A 24,772-nucleotide genomic window follows, 5' to 3' on the forward strand; every position below is an offset into this window, starting at 1 on the left:
TTGTGTCTATGAAATTCAACCATGTTGTGGCATATAGTAGCAGTATATTCTTTCATTGCTCTATAGTACTCCAACATGTGAACATGCCACAATTTACTTATTTTATTTTTATTAGCATTTGGATTGTTTCCCATTTGTGGTTATTTGAACATCTTGTGTATGTCTGTTGTACACATTTCATTTTTGTTGGGTCTACAGCTAGAAGTGGAATTGCTGGATCATAGAATATAGATTATATTTAACTTTATTAGAAACTGCCAATTTTCCAAAGTATTCGTACATTTTCTACTCCCACCAGCATTGCCCCGCATCTTCATCAACACTTGATATTATTTGTATTATTTATGTTAGCCATCTTGGGTGAGACTCTAATGGTGTCTCACTTTGTGTGCCTGTGTGTGTTTGATTTTTTATTGCAAAGGGTTTCAAACATTCCACAGTGGCACAGTGTAATGAAGCCCAGCTCTGAAAACCACCAATCCCTGCCCAGTGCTGCCCCATCTTCATAACGTCCATTTCCTTTTCTCTCACATTATTTTGAAGTAAATCTCAGATTTTAATAAGTTCATCTGTAAATAAAAAGTACTAACTCTAAAAGATAAGAACTTTAAAAAATGTAACTACAGTACTATTATACCAAAAAAATTAGCATATTTTAATATCATAAAATGCCCAGTGAGTGCTCAGATTTTCACTTGTCTTATAAACGTCATAATTTTTTCACATTTTCGTTTGAATCAAGGTACAGATTAAAATGGGCCTACATAGTGCGATTGGTTGGTATAACTCTTTTTTTTTTTTTTTTGAGATGGAGTTTCATTCTTGTCGCCCAGGCTGGAGTGCAATGGCGCAATCTCGGCTCACTGTAACCTCCGCCTCCTGGGTTCAAGCGATTCTCCTGCCTCAGCCTCCCGAGTAGCTGGGATTACAGGCGCCCGCCACCATGCCCAGCTAATTTTTGTATTTTAGTAGAGACAGATTTCACCATGTTGGCCAGGCTGGTCTTGAACTCCTGATTTCAGATGATCCGCCCCCTTTGGCCTTCCAAAATGCTGGTGTTACAGGCGTGAGCCACCACGCCCGGCCTGGTTGGTATAACTCAAGTCTTTTTTTTTATTTCTGTGTTCCTCCTTTATCTGTTTTTTCCCTTGCAATGTTTTTGTTAAGGAAATGGAGTTGTTTGTCTTATAGAATTTTCTTTTTTCTTTTTTTTTTTTGAGATGGAGTCTTACACTGTCACCCAGGCTGGAGTGCAATGGCATGATCTCAGCTCATTGCAACCTCCGCCTCCTGGGTTCAAGCGATTCTCCTGCCTCATTCCCCAAGTAGCTGGGATTTCAGGCGCCTGCCACCACGCCCAGCTAATTTTTGTATTTTTAATAGAGGCAGGGTTTCATCATGTTGGCCAGGCTGGTCTCATACTCCTGACCTTAGGTGATCTGCCCGCCTCGGCCTCCCAAAGTGCTGGGATTACAGGCATGAGCCACCGTGCCCAGTCAGAATTTTCTAGATCTGGATTTTGCTGAGTGCATCTCCTGATGTAGTTTAACGTGTTCCTCTTTCCTATTTATTTTTCTGTAAATTGGTGGTTGGATCCAGAAGCATGATCAGGTTGAGGGTCAGTTTGTCTTGGTTTTTGTGTTTGGTAAACCTCAAACCATTTGCTCTTTCTTTGAAAGCTGCACCAAAGCCAGCTGGAGCTTCAGGAGGTGCGTCTCTCCTGCCGACAGCTGCAGGTGAAGGTGGAAGAACTCACTGAGGAGAGGAGTCTGCAGAGCTCTGCCGCCACCAGCACATCCCTCCTGTCAGAGATAGAGCAGAGCATGGAGGCTGAGGAGCTGGAGCAAGAGCGAGAGCAGGTGCTGACCTGCCTGTCACCCCACAGGCGAGGCTACCTGGGGTTGCTTAGGGCTCGTCCTCCTCCCTAGCGCTCAGCTGTCATCCTGGCAAGGCTGTGCCCCTGTGCCTGTGTCAGCCCCTTGGCCTGCTGGCTAGAGTGTCGTGAAGCAGGCCCTGATGGAGCATGTCCCTGGCCCTCCATTTTCCACCCACCTTATCCATTAAGGCATTGAGCAGAATTGCTAGAGGACAGAGTATCATAGGCACAGCCAATTCCCACTCATTGTCACCCCAGTTCCTCTTAGGAAATGCTTGTGCCATCAGCTCCATACCTGTTATATTGACAGAGTTCCAGAGCAGTCATGATCCATCTTCTCCATCTAACTGGTTTCTTTTCACACTTTTCATAATACCCAGAACCATTAATTCCCCTGATTGTTTTCTGACTCCCACCAAAGTAACTGATTTACATAAAGAAGTGCTTTATATTGCAAATGGAAGGATCTAGAGAACAGGGGGAATAAGAATTTGGAGTCTGTATAAATGTACTTGGTTCAGAATAAGTATTATTTCTTGGGACCAATGGGTTTAAAAAAAAACACAGAACAAAAAACCCTTTCTTCTAGAACTGGTGTCTTGGGTATCAGTATTTTGGGTTCAGATGCTAGAAAAAGATGGCCAGGTAGCAGTCTTCTCTAGAGTCTGTAATGAATGGTAATTCTCTGTGAAACAGCTGAGACTGCAGCTCTGGGAAGCCTACTGCCAGGTTCGCTATCTGTGCTCACACCTTCGAGGCAATGACAGTGCTGACTCAGCCGTCTCCACGGACTCCTCCATGGACGAGTCTTCAGAAACCTCGTCCGCCAAGGATGTGCCAGCCGGCAGCTTGCGCACTGCCCTCAATGAGCTCAAGAGACTGATACAGAGCATTGTGGATGGCATGGAGCCCACGGTAAGAGGCCAGTCTGAGATGGTCCTTACCCCACAGGAGCTGGCTGGTGGGAGGTTAGAACCCAGTGCATAGGGTGAGGTCAGCCCTGGAACTGGAACCCTATAAAATATCTGCAAGAATTCTTCTGATCCCTTATTGGTTGTTTTGGATTTTGTTTTTGAGACAGTCTCGCTCTGTTACCCCGGCTGGAGTGAGGTGGCACAATCTCGGCTCACTGCAACCTCTGCCTCTCAGGTTCAAGTGATTGTCGTGCCTCAGCTTCCTGAGTAGCTGGGGTTACAGGCGTGCACCACCAACCACACCCAGCTAGTTTTTGCATTTTTAGTAGAGACAGGGTTTTACCATGTTGACCAGGCTAGTTTTGACTCTTGACCTCAAGTGATACACCCATCTCAGCCTCCTAAAGTGTTGGGATTGCAGGCGTGAGCCACTGCGCCAGGCCGTGAGCCCTTATTTGAGAACACCAACTACTGCTGTGATGAGGCAGAGGGGCCAAGTGTCAGGGCTCCAAAGGCAGCTTCCTGCACACACCAGGTACACATAGAGCCTTTTTCTCCAGGTAGTGATGTACAGACAATGGCGGCTTCCAATTTAAGGACTTTCCTTGGAAACTTTGCATATAGAAGTTTGTATCCAAGTAAAAACTGTAAGTTGCTATTCTATAGCCCTTTGGTCCTAGTGGTAGGGTTAGCTGTGAATTGGCAAAAGTAAAAGATCCGAAGCTTCCGCCAAAAGAATGTAAGTGAGCACAGGAAGTTGGGAAGATCAGCTATCAGCTCTAAGGGCCTTTTAGAATCCTAGATGTGGCCACCTGTGGAGGAGAGGACTGTTCCCATGAGCATCCTGGGCAGTCTGGCATTTCTTCCAGCTTCATGACACATTTCTCCCTGACTTACCCTCCACTCACGCTCCCAGCTTTTTGGCTATTATTTCTCCTCATGTTTCATCCTCTTACAGAAAACTTGTGTCTTTCTGCCTGTATTGGGTAAAGTAATATGAAGGGCAGCTGTTCTGTCTGACCATGCCGTATTGATTTGTGGGAGGTATTGTACTATGAGGCCAGGTCACTGTGGGAGAAGAGAGCTGGCAGAATGTGGTATGCTATTCCCACCACACGGCTTCCTTTCCCCCAAGCCTGAAACAAAAGTGAACATCTGTTTGCAGGTTGAAATTGAGCAATCTTTTTTTTTTTTTTTTTTTTTTTTTTTCTGAGACGGAGTCTCGCTCTGTTGCCCAGGCTGGAGCGCAGTGGCGCCATCTTTGCTCACTGCAACCTCTGCCTCCCAGGTTCACGCCATTCTCCTGCCTCCCAAGTAGCTGGGACTACAGGCGCCTGCCACCATGCCCGGCTAATTTTTTGTATTTTTAGTAGAGACAGGGTTTCACCGTGTTAGCCAGGATGGTCTCGATCTCCTGATCTCGTGATCCGCTGCCTCGGCCTCGGCCTCCCAAAGTGCTGGGATTACAGGCGTGAGCCACTGCGCCCGGCCGCAATCTCTCTTTTTGACCCCTTCTTCCTTCCACCTTTTGTCTCTCCCCTCCTTTTCTCCTTCCCTTCATCTTCCCTACTATCTTTCCCCACGTCATTCCTCCACTCTCCCCCATTTCTCCTCTCCTTCTCTCCCCCGACTAACCATCTCTCTCCCACTTCCCTATCTCTCCTGTACCCTTACCATATCTGTCTGGCTGTCTTTCTTTTACTGTCAGAGCTCCCGGAGACTTGATGATGACTCCTTAGAAGAACAGATAAGGCAGACCAGTGAGGACTCGAGAGCCCTAAGGGAGCTCATGGAGGGAGAGAGGGGTAAACTGAGGCAAAGCCTAGAAGAGCTGCAGCGACTCCACAGTCAGGTGAGCACCCTGACCTTCAGTCCAGTGCAGGGCATGTGCACCTGCCCCTGGCTGTCTTGGGACCCTTTTGAGTTTCTCTATCCCATTTCTGTGTGAGAAGTGGCTCTCCTTCATCAAATCATCAAGGAATGGTGACCCGAAGTTGAGGTAAACTGAATGTCTTCAAGACAAGAACCCAGTCCTTTAGCCCAAAGTAAAATTGGCAGGGATGAGAATGGCTGGTCCTCCACTTCCTCCAGTGACACTCTGCCTTATACAGAGCCAAAGTTAATCTGACTGGTAGATGCTGACAGCCCTCGGGCTACTTATGGGTGCTTTTCCAGCAGCTGCTGGGCAGGGAAGTTTGCAAATCAAGGAACAATTGATCTTTACAGCACAGTTCCCTTTTGTAAGTGCCATCACTTCTCTCAGCCTGTTCTTCTGCTTTAGAAGAACTTACTGCTACCCTTGCTATTCCTTTCTCGTTTGATCATGATTTCATCTCTCTAGAGAATGCTGAAGAAAGACATTTATATTCTGATCTGAGAAACTTTAAAGGACTTCTAGGCAGACCCACCCAACAAGGAGCTTCTAAAACCTGTCCTAGGAGATAGATAAAGGCTCTTCCTGTTGACTGTGGTCATGTGTAGAGGTTCTGTGCTGCTTGGGAGTAGGGGCTGGGGTAGCACCAAGCAAGTAGCATCTAAACCTTGCTCCTGCCCCTGTCCTTTCCTGGCTCAAAGCTGTTCATCCTTGCTGCTGCATGAGGTTTCTTTGAGATGGAATTTAAGCCTGCCTTTCACTTCAGTCAGTAGTTCCTCTTTTTTTTTTTTTATTTCTTTTTGAGACAGGGTTTCACTCTTGCCCAGGCTGGAGTACAGTGGCGCATCACAGCTCATTGCAGCCTTGACTTCTAGGCTCAAGCAATCCTTCCACCTCAGCTGCCCAAGTAGCTGGGACTACAGGCGTACGCCACCATGCCCAACTAATTTTTGGTAGAGATGAGGGTTCGCCATGTTGCCTAGGCTGGTCTCGAACTCCTGGGCTCAAGAGAACCACTCACCTCAGACTCTCAAAGTGCTGGGATTACAGGTGTGACCCACCACATGCGGCCCCAGTCAGTATTTCCTACATTTGAAATATCTTTATAGAAAGAAACTCCCCTTTTTGGGGGGGTCATCCCGTTAGTCTTCCTGATATTTTCTTGGAAAATATCGGGAGACCCACCTCCAGCCATCTACTGTCCTCTTCCTTCTGTGAGTGACCAGATAACAAGGACACAAAGATGCCATTTCAATCTGTGGCTTGGCCGGGCATGGTGGCTCACGCCTGTAATCTCAGCACTTTGGGAGGCCAAGGCAGGTGGATCACTTGAGATCGACAGTTCGAGACCAGCTTGGCCAACATGGCGAAACCCCATCTCTACTAAAAATAGAAAAATTAGCCCAGTGTGATGGCACATGCCTATAATCCCAGCTACTCGGGAGGCTGAGGCAGGAGAATTGCTTGAAACCAGGAGGCAGAGGTTGCAATGAGCTGAGATCGTGCCACTACACTTGAGCCTGGGTGACAGAGTGAGACTCTGTCTCAAAAAGCTGTAGCTTGCTCACAGCCAAACGGTAGAGACTTGGGTTAGGCAGCCACAGACTTTCACCCGCCTGAAACCTAAGTTCTTCAGTGGGTAATTTGGCCAGAGAGATATTCAGACTCAGAGACAGATCTTCTAAACTGGAAAAATAAAATGCAGGAGAAAGTTGAATCTGTAAGGTCTTTGGATTAATAAAAGTTTTGTTTATTTTAAAGCCTATTTAAATTTCCATAGGGTGCTTCTGTTTATGAGTTCTTTAATATTAACTGGTTTTGTTGTTTTGTTTCTCAGAATTATAAAACTAGAACTCCACAGTGGATGCGGGGGGCATTGTTTTATTCAGAAACATAAGCAAATTGTAGGTTGCCAAGATTCTATTGTAGAATATTTAGGAACCCATTTCCACCTGGAAATTTTTCTTAGCAGTTCAGCTGATAATGGTTTAGGCCAATTCCTGTGGATTGTCTTTCAAATGGTTCACCAAGTGGAAGGTTGTACTCATGTCTCACACGGGGTATAGAACTGGACTTCTGTAGGCCATCTCTTCCCACATGCTCAGTCAAAGCAGAAAACCTCTCAGCCACACTGCATGTAGCAAAGCCACCTCGTGAGGGGTAACACTGGCCTCCCAAGGCAGGGGTAGGGTGCAGATTGAGTCCCAGAATGACTGCAGAAATTGCAGCCATCACAGCAGGCATGGCGTTCTGCATGCAAGGTTGGTTCAGCATCCACTGACACCCACTGCGTGCCTAGTGCTGCACTAGGCCCTGAGGGGCACCAGATGGATGTGTAGGGCCCTGCTTTCTAGGACCCCACAGTGCCAAGAGGACAGTCAGAGCCATCTCTGAGCCCTTTTGGGGGCAAGGCCCAGATATGGTTAGGTGGGACTGAGGTTCTAGCACACAGCTCCTGGACTGGGCTCAAACCTCATCCGATGGCTGACCCAGCCTCTGAGCCTGTTATCTGAGAGTGTTCTTTTCTCTCTTGAAAACTAGGCCAGAGGTCAAAGGTTTGGGGGCTGGAAGCCTACCCAAACTTTTAAATAAAGGAAAGCGTAGGTTTAATTTGACTGGTAATTATTTTTTAGAAGCAAAATCCATAGCCAGACCTGAAGACTTGCCGGCACCCGTTATTGTGCTTAAGGAACAAAGTCCTTCATGTGGTGTGCCGCCTCCTACCTCACTCCCATCAGTGGCAAGGAACTGCCTCCTCCTCTGTTCCCCAAGTGGCCCACCCCTCACCTTTGGTGTGTGTGGAGCAGCTGCTAGGATGCAGGGGTGTCTTCTGTGATTAGTCTGTAGAATATGAACACGTTATCAGTGAGGCCCTCAGCCAGTTCTCAGGCCTGTCACCCAGGTGGCAGGAGGCTCAGTTAGAAGCATCCCATTTCTGTTGTTTGGATCCTTCATGCTTGGCTCGAGTGCACACTTGTTACTCCAGAAGGGGCATGAACATGCAGAGAGTGCTGGGAGCCTGTGGACTTCACTCGCCAAATCTGGGTGCCTCTCCTCTGAAATCTCAGCATGGCCCTCTCCTCCACCCTCCATCCTCCATCCTCCATCCTCCTAGCTCCTGCCCTATTTCAAGACCTGCATCCTTTCACACCCTGGCTATGGTCACCACTTCCCAATTTATCTGCCTTCCCCCAGCCCGCCCACCCTCACATGCTTTGGATTGATCTTCCTGAAGCGTGACTTGAAAGTGGGACGCCCCTTACAAGTTCTGGGTGGGTTCCCATTATCAAATGGCAGGAAGCCTCGAGCCCTTGTGGCTGTGCAGTCTGGCTGCATTCCAGCCGCACAGCCTGCGTCCCTCTGGTTTCCCTCTTGCCCCCTTTGCTTTAGCAGAACTGAACATAGGATATAAAGGGCAGTGGCACACACACCCCATGCTACCCACATCTGGGCCTTCTCCCCAGCTTTCTCTGTGCCCAGAAAGCCTTCCCTCCCACCTGCTCATATCTCCATGCTATTCAGCCTTCAAGTTCCCAATCTAGCGTCACTTCCTCCTGAAACCCTCTTGATTCCCTTCCTCATGGAGCACCCCTGGCTCTGTCTTGTTGCAGTTACCCTGCTCACATCTCATCTTCTCAGTCAAACCCTAGACCCCATGAGGATGAGCTCAAGGTCTGATCTAGCTGTGTCCTCTACTAAAGCATCTAGCACAGTGCCTTGCTGAGAATAAGCACTCAAATGTTGTTGAACAAAAGAGCAAATTAAGCCTTCAATATCTGACTTTTGAAGTTTTCTTTGCTATATAATTGCGGGGACACCCACCTTATTTGGGAAAAGTGGATTTGGGGGTGGATGTAACCTAAGTCTTTGTATAAACAAGCTAGATCAGTTATCATGACAGCAGTGATTCAGTCCCACCTTGCAGGAGGGAGGAGAGAATAGAGCTTACAACCATATGCCAGGCACTGCATCGAGCCCTTGATATCATTTATCTCGTAATCCTCAACGACAACTTAGTGGTGAGAAATAGTTATTTTTATTCCTGCTTTTTATGAAAAGTATGTATAGCTCAAAGAGGGCAAGTGCCTTGTCACCTCTCCTAAGGCACATGTCTGGTAGGCTGTAACTCAACCAGATTTTTTAGGCCAAAGTAAAAAGTTCTTCTGAAGTTTTATCTGGAGTATATTAAATGTTAGCTTTTCCTGCCTAGCATGTAGTTTTACCTGTCCCTTACTCTGCTGGCAGAACGTCTGACTGGCCCACAGCTGGCCCAAGGCCATGGCAGAGCTCATTTGGCCTAAGAGGAGGTCTGGCTGTCTCTTCCAGGTGCTTTGTGGGTCTTGAGTCCTGGCCTACCAGGCTGCAGAGTCTGCTGCTAAATAGGGGGAGGCTGGGCTCTGCCCTGGTGCCTTGTCTGCCTCGGGGCTAGATGCATGTGTGTGCTGGGTAGCTGCAGGTGCTCCAGCCTGTTCTTCCCCGAGGCTTCCGCCCTCCTCCCCCGGCTGTCCCTACCAGGAAAGCTGCTGCTTTGGGCTGTTCTCAGTACAGAGCACCCGGCCCTGATGTTTCCTGCCAGACTCTGCAGAGTGTAAAACCCATTGCTTATGGTGGCAACAGATTGTCCTTCTGTCCCTCTTCACTGTTGGGTGTCCTCTGAATTCCTCCAGGGTGGCTGCTACCCCAGGGGCTGGCAGCTCTGCCGTCTCATTCTGGGGAAGGTCTGAAGTGTATTGATTTTCAGATACTTCAAGATCAAGGGAAGCTTGATCTTCAGCCTTACACCTGGGGCCTTTGCTCAGTTTCATTCTAGCTGAAGAGGATTAGACCTGGGACTTGAAGAACAGAGGAGTATGCTGAAAGGTGGCATCTGTCCCCTTGTGGGAGGGAGGCAGACCTGTATGGATGGATCCTCCCTTGGAAAAATGTCAAAGTATGTGTAATATTTAACATGAAGGCAGGGCTAGGCATCCTGACTCATGTCTGATCTTATCAACCGAGAAGAAGGGGCTCCCACCCTTTCATTATTCAATAAATATTTATTGAAAGCTCTACCAGGCAGGGTTTCTGGTTGCAAACAGCAAAACATGTACTCTGCTTAACGTAAGCAGAAAGAGAATGTATTAGGCCTGAAAGCTTACAGAATCAACAGGAAAGTGGGAGAACTTGGCTCCAAAACAAGAAAGGGCCATGGGAAAAGGGACAACAGAAACAAACTGCCGCCCTTGTCACTAATTCCTCCCTCGCCTGGGGATTTGCTGTGCTCAGAGCTGCAGTCCCTGGAAGGGGTTGTAACTGGCAAGTTTGGTCACAGGCCCGTGCCCAGACTGCCTGGGAAAGGAAATGTCTATTCCCTGTTGGCTTCTTTAGTTGGACGTCGAGCCTTGTGTCACACCAAGTCTCACACAACCAGGAATGCCCACAAAATGGGAAGAGATTTCGGATGATGACTAGCCAAAAAATGACAATTGTCTATTGCTTTGGGATTAAGCACCCTACACAGCCAGGCTCTGGGCTGCACGGATGGATGTGACCTGCTTCCTGCCATCACACAGATCATGGTGTACACAGGGCTACCGCACTGTGGGGCAGGGTGAGCTGTGGTCCCTGACGGAACCACTGGAGGGGTGCCTCACTGCCAAAGGTTGACTCCCAGCTGGGGCACAAGGACCTGAGAAGGCGGTGGTGCCCTTTGCTGAAGCATGGGCCACAGAAAAGGTAACAGGTTTGAGGTGGAAGACGATAATGTCACTTAGGTGTCTAAGTTCCCTGTGGCTTTCACCTGGGGAGCTGAATGAGGAGCTAAAGCGAGCTGGGCTGTGCCAAAGGCTGTCACGGGGGAGCAGGGTCTCCAGCTTTGGAACCATCCAGGGCTCTGTTGATAACAGCATCCATGTTGAGTGGGAGATGGTGGGAAGGGGAATGGGATTCCCTACCCTAAAAACTGTGTGTCATGATGACTTATGGTCTTCATTCACTTGTTACCTGGAGTGCCTGGAGATGGAGGAGGTAGTATGCTGTGCTGAGTGCAAAGGGGATCTGGCCTATGGCTGCAGGTCCAGAGCTAAATTCCCCCCAGCTCCCTTGCTGCCGAGCTCAAGCCTAGCATGTGATGTGGTACCCTTTCTTCAAGAGAGACACGCCCTCCCTTGAAGCAGGATGGCAGTGGAATGCTACCAGCCTGCACCCCCACACATGTACCCTGGGCCTGCCTGGAGTCTCTTTGTTCCTTTTTCCCTCTTGGAGGGAAAACCACCCAGGACAGCAGCAGTGATACCATATTCATTCTCCTGTTAGGTGACACTGCTGAGTGTGGAGATGACTGCCCTAAAAGAGGAGAGAGACCGACTCAGAGTCACATCTGAGGACAAGGAGCCAAAGGAGCAGCTTCAGAAGGCCATCAGGGACCGCGACGAGGCCATTGCAAAGTGAGTAGGGATGGCTTCACTTTATTCTTAAGATAAAGTTGAGTATATAGAATTGAGCATATGCTCAATTTTCTAAATTAAATCATACAAAAGACTACAAAGGTAAAAGTTAGTGTCCCCCCCTACCCACCCCCACCCCCACCCCCATTCCCATTCTCCTCCCCAGACACATGCTGGTATTGAAAGTTAGCTGTGCATTTTTTGCAGCTCTTTTTCTTATGCATATGTAGGTGTGTAGGCAATGTAGTTATTACGTGTTTTTAGACATCAATAGGATGATACTCTACATGTCTTGCCCTTTTGCACTTGTATCTTAAAGAGCTTTCTTTTTTTTTTTTTTTTTTTTTTTTTTTTTGAGACGGAGTTTTGCCCTTCTTGTCCAGGCTGGAGTGCAATGGTGCGATCTCAGCTCCCTGCAACCTCTGCCTCCGGGTTCAAGCGATTCTCCTGTCAGCTCCCAAGTAGCTGGGATTACAGGTGCCTGTCACCATGCCCAGCTAATTTTTGTATTTTTAGTAGAGACAGGGTTTCACCATATTGGCCAGGCTCGTCTCCAACTCCTGACCTCAGGTGATCCACCCGCCTTGGCCTCCCAAAGTGCTGGGATTACAGGCGTGAGCCACCACGCCTGGCCTCCAGTTTTATCGTATGTATATATCTACCTCACCTTTTTTTTTTTAGTTTTTTTGTTTTTTGTTTCTATTTTTTTATTATGGACATTTTCAAGCAAACACAAAAATAGAAGATATAAGATGACTTCATCTGTCAGCCTCAATACTAATCAGCATATGGTCAGTGTTATTTCATCTATATCCTCACCCACTTCCTCTACCTCTCTGTTGGATTATGTTAAAACACATCACAAGACATAGTGTCATCTCCATAAACACTTCAGTGTACATCTCTACCAGAAAGAATTTAAAAAAAAAAAAAAAACACAATACAATGATCACACTTGAAAAAAATAATTTCTTAATAATATCAGAATCCAGTTGATGTTAGAATTTCCCCAATTGGCCCATAAATATCTTTTTATAACTGATTTAGAATCAGACTCCAAAGCCTACATATTCCATTTAACTGATGTGTCCCAAAAGTCTGTAACATCTCCTCTTTCTTCTTTTTCATATTATATTTATTTGTTGAAGAAAGTGGATGATTTGTCTCATAGATTTGCTGCATGCTGGGTTTGATTGCATCCCATAGCGTCATTTAGCATTTTCCTCTGTCCCTTACATTTCCAATAAACTAGGTCTTTTTTTTTTGGAGACAAAGTCTCACTGTCACCCAGGCTGGAGTGCAGTGGCATGATCTTGACTCACTGCAACCTCCCCATCATGGTCTTGAGCGATCCTCCCACCTCAGCCTCCCGAGTAGCTGGGACCTCAGGTACACACTACCACGCCTGGCTAATTTTTTGTATTTTTGTTAGAGACCGGGTTTTGTTATGTTGCTAAGGCTGGTCTTAAACCCCTGGGCTCAAGCGATCCTCCTACCTCAGCCTCCCAAAGTCCTGGGATTACAGGCGTTAGCCACTGTGCCCAGCCAACTAGGTCTTTTAAAAAATGTTTCGTGTTTTTTTGTTTGTTTGTTTAAGACAGGGTCTCTCTTTGTCACCCAGGCTAGAGTGCAGTGACACAATCATAGCTCACTGCAGCTTCCACCTCCTGGGCTCAAGTGATCTTCCCTCCTCAGCCTCCCAAGTAGCTGTGCCACCATGCCAGGCAGATTTTTGTATTTTTGTAGATATGGGTTTTCACCATGTTACCCAGGCTGGTCTTGAACTCCTGGGCTCAAGTGATCCACCCACCTTAGCCTCCCAAAGTGCTGAGATTATAGGCGTGAGCTACTGCGCCCAGCCGTGTTTCTTTTATTTTACTTTATTTTTTTTTAGAGAAATTCTCACTCTGTCACCCATGCTCACAGCTCACTGCAACCTCCGCCTCTTGGGTTCAAGCTATTCTCGTGCCTCAGCCTCCCGAATAGCTGGGATTACAGGTGTGCACCACCATGCCTGGCCAATTTTTGTATTTTTAGTAGAGATGGGGTTTCACCATGTTGGCCAGGCTACTCTCGAACTCCTGGCCTCAAGTGATCTGCCCACCTCGGCCTCCCAAAGTGTTAGGATTACAGGCATGAGCCAACACACCCAGCCTGGCCACATTTTCTTCATAAACACATTGTCTTACATTCAGAAACTTTGGAAACAAACATATTTACATATCCCCTATTCCCCTGTGAATTACTTTTTATGTATTTATTTTTTTGAGACAGGGTCTTACTCTGTCACCCAGGCTGGAGTATAGTGGCCCAGTCACAGCTAACTGCATCTTTGACCTCCTGGGCTGGAGCTATCCTCTCACCTCTCAGCCTCCTGAGTAGCTGGGACTACAGGTGCATGCCACCACACCTGGCTAGTTTTTGTTTTTTGTAGAGACGAGGTTTTGCCCTGTTGCTCAGGCTGGTCTTAAACTCCTGGGCTCCAGGGATCTGCCCAAAGTGCTGAGATTATAAGCATGAGCCACCGTGCCCAGCCCCACCCTGTTCAAGGAGTGTGAGGAGATAGTTACCAAAAATGTGTCTACTTTGGGGTCATTTACAAAATATTAATAGTAATATTTATTTATTTATTTATTTATTGAGATGGAGTCTTGCTCTGTCGCCTAGGCTGGAGAGCAGTGGCACGACCTCGTCTCACTGCAACCTCCACCTCCCAGGTTCGAGCGATTCTCCTGCCTCAGCCAAGTAGCTGGAATTACAGGCATGCACCCCCACGCTTGGCTAATTTTTGTATTAGTAGAGATGGGGTTTCACCACATTGGTCAGGCTGGTCTCGAACTCCTGACCTCAAGTGATCCACCTGCCTCGGCCCCCCAAAGTGCTGGGATTACAGGCGTGAGCCACTGTGCCCAGCCAATAGTAATATTTATACATCACTTTATAGTTTACAAAGCACTTTTATTCTTTTTTTTTCTTTTCTTTTCTTTGAGACGGAGTCTCAGTCACCCAGGTGGAGTGCAGTGGCGTGATCTCGGCTCGCTGCAAACTGCGCCTCCCAGGTTCAAGCAATTCTCATGCCTCAGCCTCCCGAGTAGCTGGGACTACAGGCATGCACCACCACGCCCTGCTAATTTTTTGTATTTTTAGTAGAGATGGGATTTCACCGTGTTAGTCAGGATGGTCTCGATCTCCTGAGCTTATGAACCACCCTCCCTGGCCTCCCAAAGTGCTGGGATTACAGGCATGAGCCACCACACCCGGCCAACACTTTTATTCTTTAATCCTCCCAGCCACAGTAAGAAGTAAAAATTTTTAATCCCAATTTGACAGATGAGGAAACTAAGAAATACTTTGCCAGGGCCACAGCCAGCAGTGACTCATGAGCCTCCACCTCAAGTCTTCTGATTCCCGTCTTCCTGACACCCTTTTCCCTCTGCTACACTGCTACTTGTTGGGAAGCTAAAATGAGCTACTTGGAAACAATGTGTAAATAAGATACTGTATGCCTTTGTAAAAAAAAATAATATGACATGCATTTTAACTTCTGACTTTAAAATTCCTCATACTCAGGCCAGTTGCGGTGGCTCACACCTGTAATCCCAGCACTATGACAGGCCGAGGCGGGTGGATCACCTGAGGTCAGGAGTTTAAGGCCAGCCTGGCCAACATGGTGAAACCCCGTCTCTACTAAAAATACAACAATTAGCCGAGCATGGTGGCAGGCGCCTGTAATCCCAGCTACTCAGGAGGCTGAGGCAGGAGAATCACTTGAACCCGGGAGGCAGAAGTTGTAGTGAGCTGAGATCGCCCCATTGCACTCCAGCCTGGGCAACAGAACAGGGACTCTGTCTCAAAAAAACAAAAAAATTACTCATACTCTAACCTCACTTCCACACACACTTTCCCCCTCCCTTCTGTTCTCTTTCATCATTTTCATTATCTCTATTTCCGTTTTACCTTTGGGTCCCCTTTTCTTTCTGGTCAGAACTTCATGTCATGGTGTCTGTCAGTTTCTAGTTCATTTTAGAAATTATTCTTGGTGAATCCCACGTAACGATGTATCTTTGAGGCTTGGATTTCCACTTTAGTTAATGGATACTTAAGTAACAGTGTGATAAGGCTGGGGTGCAGCGGCTCAGGCCTGCAATCCCAGCACTTTGGGAGGCTGAGGCAGGTGGATCACTTGAGGTCAGGTGTTCAAGACCAACCTGGCCAACATGGTGAAACCCCATCTCTACCCCCCAAAAAAAAAAAAGAAGTAGCCAGGTTGGAGGATCACAAATTCAGGAGGTGGAGGTTGCAGTGAGCCAAGATTGCACCACTGCCCTCCAGCTTGGGTGACAGAGTGAGGCCCTGTCTCAAAAAAAAGTAACAGTGTGATAGAGGAGGCAGCATACCTTTATGAATAACAGTGAAATTGTGTGATGGAATAAAATGGTAAAATGAAGATGCTTATCGTGGAAGTCCATTAGAAATCAAAAGCAGAAGGAGGCCAGGCAAGGGCGCCTGTAATCCTAGCACTTTGGGAGGCCAAGATGGGAGGATTGCTTGAGCCTAGGGGTTCAAGACCAGCCTGGGCAACATAGTGAGACCCTGTCTCTACTAAAAATACAAATAAAAAATTTGCTGAGTGTGGAGTCGCACAGGTGGGAGGACCACCTGAGCCCAGAAGGTTGAGGCTGCAGTGAGCTGTGATCATGCCACTGCACTCCAGCCTGGATGACAGAGCAAGATCCTGCCTCAAAAAAAAAAAAAAAAAAAGGCAGAATGAAGATAGAAGTACACATGGGTTGGTTACCTTGTCTCAGACAAGAAGCTGAACATTAAGATCATATTCTGTCATCAGCATGGAAGGTGGGATGGAAGGTGGGGGATACAAACAGAGAAAGTGTCAGGGTGCAGGAGAGAAGAAGCAAGTTGTCCAGTCTTTCTCCCTTAAAAAAAAAAAAAAAAAAAAAGTAAAACCTAGCTCTGCCACCTGGGTGGGCAAATCTACATGAAACCTTGTAATGCATGCTCTTGCCTGCTTTCAAAGGAGGCCCAGTTACTATCCAGGAGTCTGATTAGACTTGCAAATTCTCCCCCTCTGGAAGGATGCCCCCAGTAGGGAGAACTCTGGAGCAAGGGTCCTGTCCTTCCTGGACTCCTATAGAACAGGGCTGGCTGGGCAGTTAGGTTACTCTGGGAGGATAGTTCTTTTCCCATACCTTAGAAATGAATTTTTGTTACACAAAAATTGAGATGACAAGCCTAAGGAATCATTTAAAGAGGAAACCACACCCGCCATTTGTATAGGAACTTAATTTTACCAGATACTTCTTCCATATACGTTATCTCTGATTCTCCATCCTGGCCGCACATTACAATCATCTGGGGAGCTCTCAGACACCAGGAACCTCACCAGAACAATACAGTTGAAATCACTGGGTGGGGTCAGTTGGGGCCCACTTCTTTCCCCCTTGATTTTAATGTGTAGTCAGGGGTGAGAATCCCTAAGAAATATAACTTCCTTCCCGTCACTGGGCTGCAGAAACCTTAAGGTGCACCTTCTCCTATACAATAAATGAGTTTCAGGAAAATTAAGTAGCAATTTTTTATCTCCTTGCAGGTGAAAGGCCTTCACTAAAACCAAAAATAAATCTTGGGCTAGCAATCTGCCTTACAAAAACAAGTCAGTTACTAGTGGTTTCATTTGTAAAAAGGAATTATTCGAGCCCTTGGAATATTCCTATTTTTAAAATGTGATTAATGTGTTGATCCTGGTCTGGGGTTTCCCATGAATGACGAGCACTTATTCCTTGGTGAGCAAATGTCCCAAGGGTGCAGCGCGTGGCCAGGATTGGAGGTCGTCCAGGCAGCCCCTGCCTCAGGGCGTTTTTGGGAAGGAAGGGAGCCCCACCATGCCCGGCGCTGCGCCGCCTCTGTAGCCCTGGGCCCATCTGTCCCTCGGCGGCAACGTTAGTCAGCACATTCCTGGGGCTCCCGCTGCTCTCGGCGCCACCTGCCGGGGGACGCTGGAAGCTCAGGAGGCTGTGGCTGTCGTGGGGCACCACGGGTTCCGACGCTACTGGAGTGGTGACCATGGCAACCGATGCCGCGTGAGGATTTCCGCTGTTTGCTGCCAGCCAATAGCAGTGGGTGTGACGGAGGCGGCCTTCGGCATCTGAGCCCTCAGCATCCATTGGACGGGCTCGGGTCCTGTCGCTGCCTCAGTGGGCGGGGCTGACGCGGTGGCTGAGCTGTCTGGAGCGGTTTCTCTAGGGAAGGCAGGTGGGCCGGCGGGCGGGGCGCACTTGCGGTGTCGGCACAGGTGACTAATTGCTCGGTAGACCTGAAGCCAAAGAAGTGCTGGTCGCAGCAGTGGCCTGAGCACTTTGCAAGTGGGATCCACCTGTTCCTTTTTCTGGCCGCACTTCGGTTAGTGCGGTCGGTGTTGTGAAGCTCGAGCTAGGCGGCCTCTGCAGGCGGATTCTCTAAGCTGCCCTTAAGCCCTGCACATTAGTCGCTGGCCCTGTACAAGGAGCACGCTTTTGTTAGCTTTGCTGTTTCGAGTGCTTAAGGGAGCGATTAATGAAGGCAAGGGCTAAAACACGTTTCTGCAGTTGGGCAACCAGGGCTGCCTCTGCAGAGGTCCTTCCACCTTTATTCCCGTTCCCCTGCCCTCGAAAAAAATTAATTTTCTTTTGCATTGAACAGCCGTGATTTAGGAATGTTGGGAAAGGTGAACAAAGTAATACGTGAAACACAAATGTGAAAATAAAAAATGCAAAATAATGTCGGAGGAACTGTTACCCATCGGTAATCATCACCCAGAGATAACCAACTAGACATTTTTATGCATATCCTTGAACACACAGGCAGTTTTTTGTTTTGTTTTGAGACAGAGTTTCACTCTTGTTGCCCAGGCTGGAGTGCAGTGGCGCGATCTCGGCTCACTGTAACCTCCGCCTCCTGGATTCAAGTGATTCTCCTGCCTCAGCCTCCTGAGTAGCTGGGATTACAGGCATGCGCCACCACGCCCGGCAAATGTTTGTATTTTTAGTAGAGGCGGGGTTTCTCCATGTTGGTCAGGCTGGTCTCGAACTCCCGACCTCAGGTGATCCGCCCACCTTGGCCTCCCAAAGTGCTGGGGATTAGAGGCGTGAGCCACCGCACCCTGCAGACACAGGCAGTTTTTGTTTTACAAAACTAGTATTATACTAGACCTTGTTCTCTGGTGCTTTTTCCACTCAGCAGTATGTTATGAACTGTCAATAAATATTCTACCTCATGGTTTTTTGTGGAGTTTTGTTGTTTTTATTTTTTTGAGACGGAGTCTTGCTCTATTGCCCAGGCTGGAGTGCAGTGGCGCGATCTGGGCTCACTGCAAGCTCCGCCTCCTGGGTTCACGCCATTCTCCTGCCTCAGCCTCCCCAGTAGCTGGGACTACAGGCACCTGCCACCATGCCCGGCTAATTTTTTGTATTTTTAGTAGAGACGGGGTTTCACCGTGTTAGCCAGGATGGTCTCGATCTCCTGACCTTGTGATCCGCCCGCCTCGGCCTCCCAAAGTGCTGGAATTACAGGGGTGAGCCACCGCGCCCGGCCTACTTTATGGTTTTTACTGGTGACTGTTTTCCATCCTATCATTCATGACCACTTGGCTACTCTGATTAGCTAAGCTGTAATGATCACCACTGTGTGGCTACCTTCGCACACCTCTGTATCTTCAGGACAGTTCCCCTAAGGGGGGTTGCTAACTACAAGGAATCTCTTCTATACCAGCAGGACAAGGTTCCTGCCTTCCAGTGGGGAATGGGCCATTTTGGGGAAGGATGAGTAGCTCTTTTATGCTGTGTGAGGCTTTTGATCCCCTCTGGGTTCCAGTCCTTATTTTAGTATTGTCCTTTTTCAACGTGTGTGTGTGTGGTGTGTGTGTGTGTGTGTGTGTGTGTGTGTGTGTGTTATGTGGTGTGTGAGGGAGTTCTGCTCTTTTTGCCCAGGCTGGAGTACAATGGTGCGATCTCGGCTCACTGCAACCTCCTTCAACGTGTGTGTGTGTGTGGTGTGGTGTGTGACGGAGTTCTGCTCTTTTTGCCCAGGGGAGTACAATGGCGCGATCTCGGCTCACTGCAACCTCCTTCTCCCGAGTTCAAGCAATTCTCCTGCCTCAGCCCGAGTAACTGGGATTACAGGCATGTGCCACCACGCCTGGCTAATTTTGTATTTTTACTAGAGACGGGGTTTCTCCATGTTGGTCAGGCTGGTCTCGAACCCTCGATCTCAGGTGATCCACCTGCCTCGGCCTCCCAAAGTGCTGGGATTACAGGCATGAGCCACCACGCCCGGCCTCAACTTCTGTTTCTTTATCTGTGAGGTGGGGATGACAAATATTCCTTTCACCTACAGGTTGGTTATGAAAACTGAGAGAATACATGTGAAAACATGTTGCAAACTAACCCTCTGCAGGCAACATCATAGTTATTGTTGGAGCTGCTATTTGTTGTGAGTTCAGGGTCAGAGCCTGTTTCCTCATCCTGGGACTCCAGGTGCCCCAAGTAAAGACCAAGACGCCTCTGGCACAAGGTGTCCATGTTCACCCTGGCTTGTCTGTTCTCAGGAAGAACGCTGTGGAGCTGGAACTTGCCAAGTGCAGGATGGATATGATGTCTCTGAACAGCCAGTTGCTGGACGCCATTCAGCAGAAACTGAACCTCTCGCAGCAGCTGGAAGCTTGGCAGGTAAACCGGAGCCTGAGATCCAGGGTGAGAGGAGACTCCAGGAGGAATCTCTGAACCCAGGCAGAGTGTAAGGAGAGTTTGCCACTGGAGTTTGCCACCCATGTGACTGGGTGAACAGCACATCCCAGTCTCCACCTGGCAAGATCCAGAGCTCATGTCCCCCAGTCCTTGGGGAAGAATGCTTAAGGATGCTTTTGAGCGACAGTGCCCAGGCTGCTGCTGCCTGGAGATGTAGTGATCTCCAGACTTGGAATGGGGCCCCCTTTCAGCTGGTTGTCTGGGCTTTAAGCTGGAAAGAAACAACTGGTTAACATGGAGGCCCAGGAAGCTCAGTATAATTGCATGAAAATTCACAGCTGGATGCGGCTCAGCAACCCTCCTGCAGCCAGCAGCTGCTGCCCTTCCTCTTCTCAAGGGCCAGCCTCCATTTTCCAAAGAGCACTGTGCTGGCGCAGGCCCTGGGGAAGAGGAGTCAGTGGGTCTCTCTCTAGGCCCACTGTTTTCAGGGTCCAGCATGGCTCCCCACTGGACCGGGCTGTGGCTGGCTGGGTTTTGTTGGTGAGGTTGAGGTAGCACGGTTTTAGGATATGGGTATAAACATTAATATTTCTCCCCAAGAATTCTCATCCAGACAGATGAAAAGCCGTCTGTGGCTTTACAAGGTAAGCCCCCCGTGGAGGGCAGGTTGTTGGTGACCATTCCTCCCAGGGCCCCATGGGGCTGGCAGCCAGAGCACTGGCCCCACCGCAGGGTGCCCGTCCCTGGCTCCTCGGCTCCTGCATGGCAGCCAGCTGGCCGCGCCCTGGCTGACCACAGCTCTCTCTCTTCTCTCCCGGCTACAGTTTGCTTCCTCAGGGCTTTTTACTATCTGGCTCCTTTGGTTTCTGATCTAGTGGCCTTTCTCAGTTCCCGTATCAACAGCTTTAGTTGTACACCCCTCCTGCCTTTGAGGTGAGCCTGAGCCCTACATCCCATCCACCCTCTCGCCCTGCCATTGCTGTGCTGCCCCGCCACCTCCCCTCACGGCCCGCTGTGTTCTGTGTGCTGGAGCCTGGCGCCATCTCTGTGCAGTGTGACATGCCCTCGAGTCCCAGCTCCCTCCTCCATCACAGTCGCGTCCAGTGAGCTCTTCGGCAGTGTGTGGCCCAGTGCTAACGGCTGGTGCCATCTTCTCATAGATGGCTGTTCCGTCCACTGAGGGACCAGCAGGCCTGGAATGATGAGCAGCGTGTGTCTGGGAAACTCTAAAGGGCGACCTGGACAGACCTGATTGCTTAAAGTTAAAAAATGCAGTTTTCAGTGTGCCAAACAAAACATTGGCAGCTTTGAAAGGTTGGTTTTTGAAAGGCCCTTTAGCATTCCTACATTGGATTTAGCATAGATTTTACTGAGCACATCGTAAGTGCAGGGCACTGTGCCAAGGATCATACACTGGAACCTTATAAGGAGGGACCGTGTGTTGGCAAATACCTGGCACAGTGTCAGCTCTGAGGGGCAAGCAGAAAAGGGGATGGAAGAGAAGGGAAGAAGACAAGGGCAAGGAGAAGACCAGGAATGAGCTGAGTCTGAAAGACAGGGTTGAGAGGATGGGGAGGCTGGAGAGCAGGCCCTGAGCCAGAGCTCATGAGGAGAACCTGCAGAAATATTAGAATGACACCCATGGGTGGGAGGGAGGAGGAGTGGACAAGCTGCTCAGGTAGAGGGGCCCAGCCAGCCCAACTTCATGCCCTCATCTCGTCAGTGGCTGCTCGGAACCAAAGAGGTCATCTGCCCTGGCCACAGGGAGCCTGCCCTGAACACAGGCCTCACCTGTCCTGTGCTCAGACACCACAGGCTGACTCATTCAGGGGTTTAGCCAGAAAAGCCTGGGGTCTTACCAGGATGCCGCAGAGCCTGCCAGGTTCAAGTCATGAAGGAATCGAGCAGATGCATGTTACATTTACTTGATGATGCTAATCACACAGGCTGCTCATATTTGTAAAGCAGGAGTTTTCAAACTTTGTTAGTGGCAGAACTTTTGTCAAATGGAGTCTTACCCAGAGTCAGAATCTAGCCACCAAAATGGGAAGGGAGTGGAGCTGCCCTGTCCACAGGCTTCTCTATGGGAGAGGCTGCTGTTCTGTAAAACATGGTGGGGCGGGCTGTGGGGAGGAAGGCATTTTCTGGACCACATGAACGAATTCGAGTTGGGGGACGGTCCTACCCCAGTGAGGAAGCTGAAAGAAATGGGCCTGATTTGGTGCAGGACAGCCCCTAAAGACCGTGAGGCCCCTGAAGACCATGAGGCGCCCCTGAAGACCATGAGGCCCCTGGCCTCTGCCGCAGATGGGACCCTCAGCAGTGGGGTCTAGGGCAGCACCCAGGGCATCCTTGCCACGTGAGGCTGCCGTTGGTGCCTGGGCATTAGCAGCTCAGGCTGGAATAATTGGAAAGGAAAAAGGGGCAGGAGGAGCCCCCGAAGCCAGGCCATTGGGCTGGGGAGCTGTTAAGCTGAGGTGGCCCTAGGGCCTGCCAGGGCTGGGGGTGGCAAGCCAAACCGGAGGCACCAGCCAGGCCCACAGGACACAGGAGGCAGAGCCGTGAGGCCTGGTCAGAGCAGGTGGAGTGCTAGTGTGGAGACTGCAGGGACAGACCACCCGAGCTATCAGCTGAGGACCGTGGCGGTCCAGCAGGGGTAACACTGTTGAGGAGAACCCAGCCCAAGCCTGAGGAGGCTGGAGGTGCCATACGGCTCCTGCGTGCGCCTGGTGTCTTGCCCACGCTCACCGCTTTCTTGGTCAGGGCAGTCCCAGCTGCAGCCTCTCACTCATCACATCCTCATCTCTCATCTGTCTGACGTTGCCACCTCCCTGTCCACCCCCAGGCCTAGGTGAGAGCAGCTACTCAGTCCTGGCCACTGTCCCCTCCCCTCTGCAGGATGACATGCACAGGGTCATTGACCGGCAGCTGATGGACACGCACCTGAAAGAACGGAGCCAGCCGGCTGCTGCCCTCTGCAGGGGCCACAGCGCTGGGAGAGGGGATGAGCCCAGCACCGCTGAAGGCAAAAGACTCTTCTCATTCTTCAGGAAAATTTAAGTTGGGAGGAGTCAGGCCACCAAAGATGGGTGGACTGGAGGCAGCTGGAAAGGCGGTGCAGGCGAAGCCTCCCCTGCAGCTTGCACCTCAGCAGCTGCCCTGCCCCTCATGCTAGGGCCCCATGGGTCCGGGAGGGCCTGCTCCCTCTCATCGGTGGGGATGGAGACCTAGAGGTGGGGGCCTGCCTTGGCCACTGAAGCCTTCCCTCGGCCCACCGCCTGGCCAAGCCCACGCCTGGGCTTCTCCAGAACCCCGTGCTTGAGCAGGGTTAGGCCACCTCCCAGAGGGGCCCCTTGGTGTTGGGCTTTGCAGCTCATGCCCAACAGATCGCAGCCCACCCCCAGGCACTGCTGCCTCCTCGATTTTAGCAAATGGGGAACAGAAGGAAGAGAGGCCCTTCTCTGCATGCCTCAGGAGGCCTGAGCCCCAGGGGCCCAGACCTGTGGGGGCAGCGGGCCAGGCCTAAGCCTCTATTTATTCCCCAGCCCCTGGCCCAGGGTTGAAGGGGAGATGGCAGCCCCTCCCCCACGTGCATGCACCTCAGCTGGCAGGAGGCCAAGCCTCTGGCCGCAGGGCCTAAGAGCCGGGGCTTACCCAAGCTCAGCTGAGGCCACCCGAGCCCCAGGGAGGAAGAAGGCCCTGTCCCCCTATCACCACTGCTCTCCCTCCCAGCCTTCAGTCTCTGCCCCTTAGCAGGGCCGGGCCAGGCAGTGTTGTCACCAGTCATCTGCAGGCTTTAGCCATCCAGCCCTTACCCCTGCTCAGGGCTGGGGTTGGTCTCCTCCTCCCACAGCTCCCTCCTCCACCCTCACATACATAATTTCTTGGCCCAGCCAAACAGGTCCAGGCCACAGAATGGCACCAGAGGGGTCCGTGGTCAGCCACCCCACCTTGAGGGCAGCACAGGCACCATGGGGTGGAGGGGAGGGGGAGGCTGCCGGAAGCCTCCAGATGCTGCCTGCCTGCCTGCAGAAGCCTGCAGCGGCTGCTGCTCCTGCCTCTGCAGCCACCCCACCTCCTCCACCCAGGCCCCAACTCAGAGGCTCCACGGCCCGGCCAGCCCTCAGCTGCTCACAACTGATTCAGTCTCCCTCCCTCACGTGGGGAAAGCACAGCAGGGATTCGCGGCAAGAATGTACCTGTAGATGTGTACATACCACAGTGCTGTAATTTTGTATGTAGCAATCATGTAAATACATGTATGGATTTTATAATATACATATATAAAAATATATAAAGGCATATTTTTAGAAAAACAGCACACCACTGCTTCTTTTGAAAATAGTCTGAATAAGAATAAAATGAATTTCTACAGAGCTTCCTGCCTCAGTCTCTGGGTATTTGCAGGGGGCGGGTTTGGTCTGAATGCAGCTGACATGTCAGACTCACCACTGGCTGACTGCTGGAGAGGTAGCAATAGTGGTTCCCCTGCACCCGGGCCACCGCAGATGCTGCTACTTAACCAAGGGATTTGGCCGGGAAGGGCATCCTGCCCTGCCCCTCCCGCCTGGCACTGCCCCCTGCCAGTGCTGCAGCGTGCCATCCGCAAGGCAGGCCTGCCAACGCTGCTTCCCAGGCCAGCAGGGCCCTAAAGCTTGGCAGAAACTTCAAGCCAGAAAGAAACCACGCCAGGCAAAGGCTTCCACTGCATCCTTCCAGGCATGTGGAAGATAAACACAGAGCTTCCCCTGGCATCTTACCACATGTGCTCCCAGTCCAACTAGGGGGAAGCTCAACCCTGGACCACCTGTTCATGGAGAAAATGGACCTGGCTTCTGGAAGTGTCCAGGGCCTCGACAGCCTCCTGTGCAAGACTTAGGCCAAGAACAGGGAAGAGCAGGACACGGTGGGTGGGAAGAAGCCACGCCCACTCAGCACATCTCTGG

The 24,772-nt window shown here is 50.0% G+C and overlaps 1 protein-coding gene across 3 annotated transcripts in view; it reads left to right on the plus strand.

Moving 5' to 3' along the window:
* The window catches only part of BICDL1 (BICD family like cargo adaptor 1), a 103,057-nt gene extending 78,854 nt beyond the window's left edge, over nucleotides 1-24,203 (plus strand). Inside the window, exons 5-11 of one of the 3 annotated variants that reach the window (XM_054444069.1) lie at nucleotides 1,680-1,859; nucleotides 2,573-2,791; nucleotides 4,499-4,642; nucleotides 10,958-11,088; nucleotides 19,688-19,808; nucleotides 20,702-20,759; nucleotides 22,725-22,805. In XM_054444069.1, the coding sequence (XP_054300044.1) occupies nucleotides 1,680-1,859; nucleotides 2,573-2,791; nucleotides 4,499-4,642; nucleotides 10,958-11,088; nucleotides 19,688-19,808; nucleotides 20,702-20,758 (852 nt within the window). In that variant the 3' untranslated portion in view covers nucleotide 20,759; nucleotides 22,725-22,805. Of the gene's footprint in view, nucleotides 1-1,679; nucleotides 1,860-2,572; nucleotides 2,792-4,498; nucleotides 4,643-10,957; nucleotides 11,089-19,687; nucleotides 19,809-20,701; nucleotides 20,760-22,724 lie in introns of all 3 variants that reach the window. The other 2 variants (XM_054444068.2, XM_054444070.1) reach the window with 2 other exon arrangements.
* Nucleotides 24,204-24,772: the final 569 nt, after the last annotated feature.

Source organism: Pongo pygmaeus, chromosome 10 (genome assembly GCF_028885625.2).
Source record: "Pongo pygmaeus isolate AG05252 chromosome 10, NHGRI_mPonPyg2-v2.0_pri, whole genome shotgun sequence".
Lineage (NCBI taxonomy): Eukaryota > Metazoa > Chordata > Mammalia > Primates > Hominidae > Pongo > Pongo pygmaeus.